Source organism: Miscanthus floridulus, chromosome 10, assembly GCF_019320115.1.
Source record: "Miscanthus floridulus cultivar M001 chromosome 10, ASM1932011v1, whole genome shotgun sequence".
Classification (NCBI taxonomy): Eukaryota; Viridiplantae; Streptophyta; class Magnoliopsida; order Poales; family Poaceae; genus Miscanthus; species Miscanthus floridulus.
Genome location: NC_089589.1, coordinates 9,885,095 through 9,892,228, shown reverse-complemented (window position 1 = coordinate 9,892,228; position 7,134 = coordinate 9,885,095). Strand labels below are relative to the sequence as shown.

Sequence of the window (7,134 nt, the reverse complement as noted above, 5' to 3'; positions counted from 1 at the left end):
CCAAATGACACGAGGAGTTATACTGGTTCAGGCTGGAGCCCTACGTCCAGTCTTAGAGATGATCGAGTACACGTTCCTCGCTTGAATGCTCTGAAGTTCTTACAATGGGGGGGGGGGTGGTGGAGGTGCAAGAATAGTGAAAGAGGTAGGAGACTAGAGCCTATGGATGAACTGCCTAACGGGAAGCTTTAGAAGTCCGACTATGGAGAATGAGGAGTGAATGTGTAGATTGTAGAGGATTGTCTGTAGATACCTTGGAAGGGTGCCCTGGCTGCCCTTATATAGAGTTTGGGGCCAGGGCACACACAGAGGAGGTCCTAGCTAACTTGGCTTGCAAGTAACGCTGTCTTGAGGCACACGTTCGGGCATGGCTGTCGTCATGGTCTTGTGCCCATATCGCGGCATGGTGCGGCATGGCCTATAGTCTTGTCCATGGCAGCACTGTTGGCACGATGGTGTTTCGCTAGCAGTCCTGTGCAACGTGGTCTTCGTTATTATCTTCTGATCTCCCGAGGTCGTCGTACCGGAGTTGGTAGCCACTCCTAGGCTATCGTTCACCTTGCTGCTTTGTAAAGATGGCGGCCATGATCCCTTGCGTTGAGGTCATGGCCTTCTCCGTTGTGGTTCCCATCCCGTGATGGGTGGATACATTCATGTGTCCCGTTGAGCCGTACGTGGACGATGGATCACCGTACTGGCCATTACCACTGGGCGGTGTTGTCTTTTCTCTGCGTCGTGGTAGGGATGGCGTCTGACCGGACCGAGGTGACCGTTATCTCCTTGGTTTTTGTGAGATCAGTGCGGCGCGCCTGCTCTTGTCAGAGTGGGCACGCTTGGTGGGACTCGATCCCTTCTCATGACTCCCAGAGGTAAAGACGGAGAGGTCGATGGCTGTTGCCTTGTTGCGTGGCTAAGGCGGAGGGAGAGGTCATGGTAGGCCTCGGTGCTGGCGTTCGGCCTTACCTTTGCAGTATATTTGGGCCTCGATGGTTTGGGCTTGTACTGGCTGGCGTACCCTGGCATGCCAACTAATCGGTGCCTTGAGATACCTGGGGTATCATGACCCCGACAAAATGCAGGTGTGATTTGAAACCCGTTTCCAAATTTGATTAGCCAGTGCTGTTAAAACATACTTGTTATTGCCAACGTTTGTCGCACAAAATAAAAACAGAGGAATCACAATAATACATTCAGATGGGTACAAACCCAATGGAGTTCACAGAGTTATACTGCACAGCAAAAGCAGATAGTCTCGCATCAAAATTGGACACTTAATAATATTTGTAACTAAGGGTCTGTTTGCTTTATAGGGCCCTGAAGCCATGCCATAATTTTTGGAGGCACCAACCATCAAGTACATGACATATCAGAAGATGAAATTAAGCCTACTTAATCTCAAAAGGAATCAGTATTAATGTTCTGTATTTACCGGTACTGGTCCCAGGTTAGCGTCATGGTTCTTGCGTCCCTTTTGGTGACCTTTGTTCCAAGGACGGTCCCGTGGTAAGTTACGATGGTCTGGATGCGCGCCTCATAATGCATGTCCACGATGAGTTTTTTGCAGCATTTGGTAGCTACCGCATCTGCCCTGGCCTCATGTCCGTCCTAGCATCTAAAGAAATCCTACATACAAACACGATGTATCCATTCATTATTTCAAGAATGTCTAATGAATGCGATGTATTGAGCAATGTAGTGCGAGGAAGACTTACCCACAACTCTTGCTTCACCCGCTCCGCCTTGTTGTTGAATACCCTGCGGGTCCGATCTGCAGCATCGGGGGCGGCGGCGTAGTGGTCAAACGAGTAGGCCAGCCCTGTCACTCCGGCGTACTCAACAAGGCTAGGGAAGTGCTCCTTGCATAGAAGACCGAGGATGCCATTGACTTGGCATGTGTGAGCACCTCCACTCACCACAATCGTCCAGTTGCTGCCCAAGTGATTAAGAAAAAAATATTAGTTTCTATTTTGATTTTCAACATATCTTATAAAGTAGTGATAACATCTAAAGTTACTTACTTTTCCCCCTCGGGTCGAATCAGCGGGCGTCTCTCATGAGGTATCGGTCGCTGAGGGAGGCTCGCGGGACCTCGCAAGTAGACGCTCGACGAACTAGAGGAAGCGGAACCCCATGCTGTTGCCTCCTCCTCGTCCTCCTGCACGTCCTCCTGTGACTCCTCGGTGTCCTCCTAGGGCACCTGCTCCTCCCCCCCTCCTCACAAGACGAGGCGGCAGGCGACTGCTCCCTCCTGTGGCTGCTCCTCCTCCTACTCTCCCCCGGTGCAGCGGTCGTTGTTCTTCGATACAAGGACGTTAGCTTCCTAATCCTACCGCCCACCATCTTTGTTGAATCACCTGCAATTAAAAAGAGTAAACTAATATGCACAGATAAACAAGAAGTACTTAGAAAGAGATGCAAAATAAACAAAACGTGTGAGGAAGGCGATCAAGGTCGCTGAGGTACTCCGGCTCCGCTTCGACGGGCTCTTCTCTACAAAAAAAAGAAACATAAAACTGTCAATAAAAAATTTCGGCAGCACCTTCCCTGCACGGTGAGGTTTCCAAAACCTGCAAGAAAACCAACGGCACGATGGCCGACATGCACAAGATTATGTAAGGAACACCTAGCAATGTAATCAGGATAAGCAAGGATCAGGGATTACAAATTCAGGATATGTATCCCATTACTAATATATGTACACGAAGGAACACCTAGCACTGTAACAAATGTTACTGAAATCTTGAAAAGAGTGAGGTAGTGTCTAATATTTCCCCAACACATATAAGCAAGAATGTATGAGTTAGTTTAGTGACCTTTGGGAAGTTATACATTGTTCAATACACAAGGGAAATCAAAGTCCCTAATTTTTATCCTTTATTTCTAGGAGACAAACATGCATAGGAATGTACAGTAACCCTAACCCTAGATCCCTAAATTACAAAACCTAACCAAGACATCTTAATCTATATATGCATCCACATCCATCAGGCGGAGACGGCATAGGGGCTCACCACTGCAGAATGGCGAAGCAGAGCATGACGAGCAAGGTGACCATTCAGCTCGGAGAAAGCTGCGAGGGAGCGCAGCTGCTGCAGGACTGCGCTGCCACGACCGAGATGGCTGGATGCGGGTCGCCGCTGCTGCGGGGCCATGCCGTGCCCCGACGGCGTTGCTGTGGCGCCACTGCAGGAGCGCGCGAGGGCGAAGGCGCCGTTGCTTCGGCGGCCTCCTTCTTCCTCCTCCTTCTCTTCCTCCTTCCTCCTCTCCTCCTCTCCTCCTCCTCCTCTCTTTCTCCTCCTCCTCCGGCGGTGCGGGCGCGGGTGGCGGCGGCGGCGCGGGCGGGGGCAGGGCTGGCGCGGGCAGGCGCGAGCGCGGGCGGCAGCGACGGCGCTGGCGCGGTCTCTTCAAATTGCGCAAAACCTCCTCAAATTTTTATTACAACCTCCACATATGATATCATGACATCTTGACAAGTTTTATGATTTTCGGACTTTGTTTGCTTTTTATAGAATTTAAAAACAACTCGACCGCGAGTTCGTGGTCATGTTTCGTGAACAAGATGTTCAAAATTGGTGGTCTCACATTATACTAAATAACATGAATATCATTTTTCCATTCATTTTTTTCATTATTCGAATAACTAGCAGTTATAATTTGAATTATCCAAGAAAATTCAATTAAATGAAATAAATTAAAGAAATATAGAAAAAAGTCTGAGAAATGTGCCACATTGGAACATGTAGTACCAGGTATTGTATGAGGACTGCAGAAAAAGTTTAGAGGTCAAAAGTAAAAAAAATATGGTTTGCCGAGTGTCAAAAAATAACACTCGGCAAATCATCACTTTGCCGAGTGTCAGCAGAAGACACTCGGCAAAGGGTTAACGGCGGCTGTCGACCGTTAACGGCGGTGGTCCTTTGCCGGACACTCGGCAAACCTGGTCTTTGCCGAGTGTTATTGTTTGCTGAGTGCTCGGCACTCGGCAAACCACCTCTTTGCCGAGTGTCATTTGTTTGCCGAGTGCTTTCTTTATGACACTCGTTTTTTTTCTATTTTTAGTAGGGTTCAGACAATTTTTTTTTATTTTTGACCCTAAAGAAAAAACTAACGAGTCACACACTAAGCATAGCAATTATATTAAAAGATTTATTAATTTTCATTAAATCTTATAGAAAGAGGGATACTTTCTTCTTTTTTTTAGGGATTTTTGGAAAAACAAGGTTTGTCTTTTTTATTCTATCACTGGGCGGAATGGGAAGACATGAGCCTCTTTGCCGAGCACCCATAAAAAGCACTCGGCAAAGTCTGGGACACTCGACAAAGAAGCCGTCTCCGGTAGTGTATGAACTGTCCCCGGGGAGAACCAATCTACAAATTACAAAGCAAAATGCATAGTTTACTTAAATTAGCGCATTTTTCCAGCACAGCTCAGTGATCCGTGTTTACGTAGAGAACAAACCTGAGTGCTTGGGCACCACATGGAGGCGACCCTGGAACTGCTTGGGCACCCCATGCCCCTCAATGAGGGGAGGCGGCGTGCACACATACAAGGACGGCTTGTCGGGTCTGTACCAAGGGACGGGTGGTCCGGAAGCACCCCGGACAGCACCTGCAGCTGCCCGTGCGAGATGTTCTCTAGCGTCGGCGGTGCCACGGTCGGGACATCGCCGGAAGAAGCGGATCGCTCGGCCTTGAGCAGCGCGAGGACGGACGGATGCGGCCGGTTGACCACGCGACGCTTGGCGGCGGGGAACGCAGAGATGGCCTCGGCCGAGGGTAGCACCTCGGCCTCACGGAGGGCGAGCGCGGGGTCTTCGGACGCCGCGGGAGCATCGTCGTCGTCGCCGGCTGCCCTGTCCCCCACCGCGCCGTGGACGGCGGCGTCCTCGTCGGCGGAGTCGGAGTCGGAGGAGTGGTCGGCCACAGCGGCGGCGGCCGAGGTGGAGGGCTTGGACGGGGACGCGTCCGCGTTGCGCTTCCGCTTGCGCCATTTGAGGCGTGAATCTGGGAGTTAGGGTTACCGAGGCGGAGGCAAGCGTTAGGTCCGGCGGTAGAGATTTCAAAAGGTTTCGAGAGGGGACTGGACGCACGGACCTGAGGTCGACGAGGCCTTACGAGGCATCGTCGGCGGCGGAGGACGACGAGGCGCGCGAGAGTGACGGGGGCGTGGATGGAAGTCGGAACGAGTCGACGAGGAAGGAGGAGGGGAAGCACGTATATGGCTTGTGCAGCTCGCAGCTCGTAGATACATGGATCGTGCATATAGCAGCTTGCAGCTCTCGCACGTATTGTCATTCATCTATAATTTGGTTGCTTTCTTTCTTGTTCTTGTTTGTGTTCTTTGTTAGTCTTCTTGGCGAGGTCAACCGGATTTGTGTCTCGGTTGATAATCAGAGGAGTTGTGGTGCTAAGATTATAGGGTTCGATCTTTCGATCTGAAGCCGGATCGATGTGTCATTCTCAGCCACAACGATAGTTATCACTATCTGACGGAAGATCGGGATCCTGTGCCCATTACTTGGTGCATAGTCGGTCAAAAAAACTAATCTCTCGCATGCTTGGCAGTTTAGGCTACGATCGGACTCGTATTGTCACGTATATGGCTTGTGCATCTCACAGCTCGTAGGTACATGGATCGTTGCATATAGCAGCTCGCAGCTCTCGCAGGTTGGACGTACACGGCTCGTGCATATAGCAGCTCGCAGCTCGGACATACACGACTCGTGTGATGGGGACGAGCTCGTCGATCGACGTCGGCATCGGTGACCCACACGAGGCTTGGAGATCCCTCTGCAGCTTTCTTCCCCGAGGTCTCAACCTCACAAGTAGCTGCAGGTCTGCTCTCTTCCCTATGTGTCTAGCAGTAGAGTAAGTTGTAGCATTTTTTAGACACGGTTCAACATTTTTCAGACATGGTAGGTTATTATTATATTTGGACACGGATGACACCGTTTGGCAAGTTTAGGGACTTGCTGTGACCACCTTGAAAATTGAGGGGTTGAGATGACACCGTCGACCAAGTTTAGGAACCTGCGGTGATCATTTTGAAAGTTCAGAGACTTGGATGACACAATCTGCCAAGTTTAGGGGCCCACAGATATCATTTTAGAAGTTCAGGGATCTGGATGACACCGCCGGCCAAGTTCAAAGACCGGCGGTGAATTTTGCTCTTTCTTCTTTGGATAATTCGAATCACTTTAATTGATTTGAATCAGAAATAAGATCAGCCCTATATTACCTCAAAAGAAAAATCACCACCGTCCCTCGTCGTCGGTCTCTTGCGGCCACTATGTGTGAGACCATGAGTTATAGATAACCTGACCCGATAAGATTCTGTGTATAAGTGAAGTCTTGATTACTACTCCATCCATTCAAAACTATAAGTCATTCCAATTTTTTTAAAGAGCCAAAGTATCATCTTAAGTTTGACCAATTTTATATAAATAAAATAATAACATTTATGATTCATTAGATTCTTCATTAATTATATTTTCATAATATATCTATTTGATGTCATAAATCTTTGTAATTCTCTCTATAATTTTGGTCATACTTAAGATGCTTTGACTCTACAAGAAAGTTAGAATGACTTATAATTTAGAATAGATGGACTACAAGACAATATACAAGAAAAGAAAAAAAAATAACCTTCCTATGTTTGAATGCAAAACATTTTTAGATTTTTAAAAAGATACCTTGGTTTTCTAAAATACTTTGGTATGATTTTCAGAGCGTTATGTAATGTTTGGATGCAATAATTTTTATGGTTTTGAAAACCATAATACTACAACATCTTTTAGGGTCTACATCTTTGTTGACATGCCTATTCTATAGCTGCAATTCACTCCTACATGCGAAATGTTATATATATACATGTAACCTTCCACCTAACTGATTTTCAATTTTATGGTTTATATAGTGGCTGTTTTATAAACACATGCATGTTATTCAAGATTGGTTAACTGATGCGAATAAAATAGTTTTGAGACCATGGGGGTGGATTGGTGTCTTCAACTACTACTGCAGCCTACTATATATAGAGTAATAGCTAGTGGTTAGTCAAGTTAGCGTCAACAAACTTGCCTTTTATACGCTATTGATTTGCAAATTTCTGCAGGAGCATATACGTGGCAA

General features: G+C 47.7%; 1 protein-coding gene and 1 long non-coding RNA gene across 2 annotated transcripts; both read right to left on the bottom strand.

Moving 5' to 3' along the window:
* Positions 1–1,385: 1,385 nt before the first annotated feature.
* On the bottom strand, positions 1,386–2,154 carry LOC136487427 (uncharacterized). Its single transcript, XR_010767253.1, has 3 exons — positions 2,019–2,154; positions 1,713–1,929; positions 1,386–1,623 (listed from the first exon to the last, which is right to left on the bottom strand). It is a non-coding gene; the product is annotated as an uncharacterized lncRNA (long non-coding RNA).
* Positions 2,155–2,984: 830 nt separating this feature from the next.
* On the bottom strand, positions 2,985–5,207 carry LOC136487981 (uncharacterized). Its single transcript, XM_066485053.1, has 4 exons — positions 5,095–5,207; positions 4,460–5,004; positions 4,244–4,368; positions 2,985–3,402 (listed from the first exon to the last, which is right to left on the bottom strand). Exons 1-4 carry the CDS (start codon positions 5,120–5,122, stop codon positions 2,985–2,987), a joined length of 1,116 nt encoding a protein of 371 aa, XP_066341150.1. The 5' UTR covers positions 5,123–5,207.
* Between the last annotated feature and the right edge of the window lie 1,927 nt (positions 5,208–7,134).

What these genes read in the sequence shown, in the direction of transcription:
- LOC136487981 (XM_066485053.1), bottom strand. Translation starts at nt 5,122, where the DNA reads ATGCCTCGTAAGGCCTCGTCGACCTCAG. An exon ending in TAAGGCCTCGTCGACCTCAG is followed by an intron (nt 5,005 to 5,094) that starts GTCCGTGCGTCC and finishes CCTAACTCCCAG; the next exon opens with ATTCACGCCTCAAATGGCGC. An exon ending in ATGTCTTCCCATTCCGCCCA is followed by an intron (nt 3,403 to 4,243) that starts GTGATAGAATAA and finishes CGCAATTTGAAG; the next exon opens with AGACCGCGCCAGCGCCGTCG.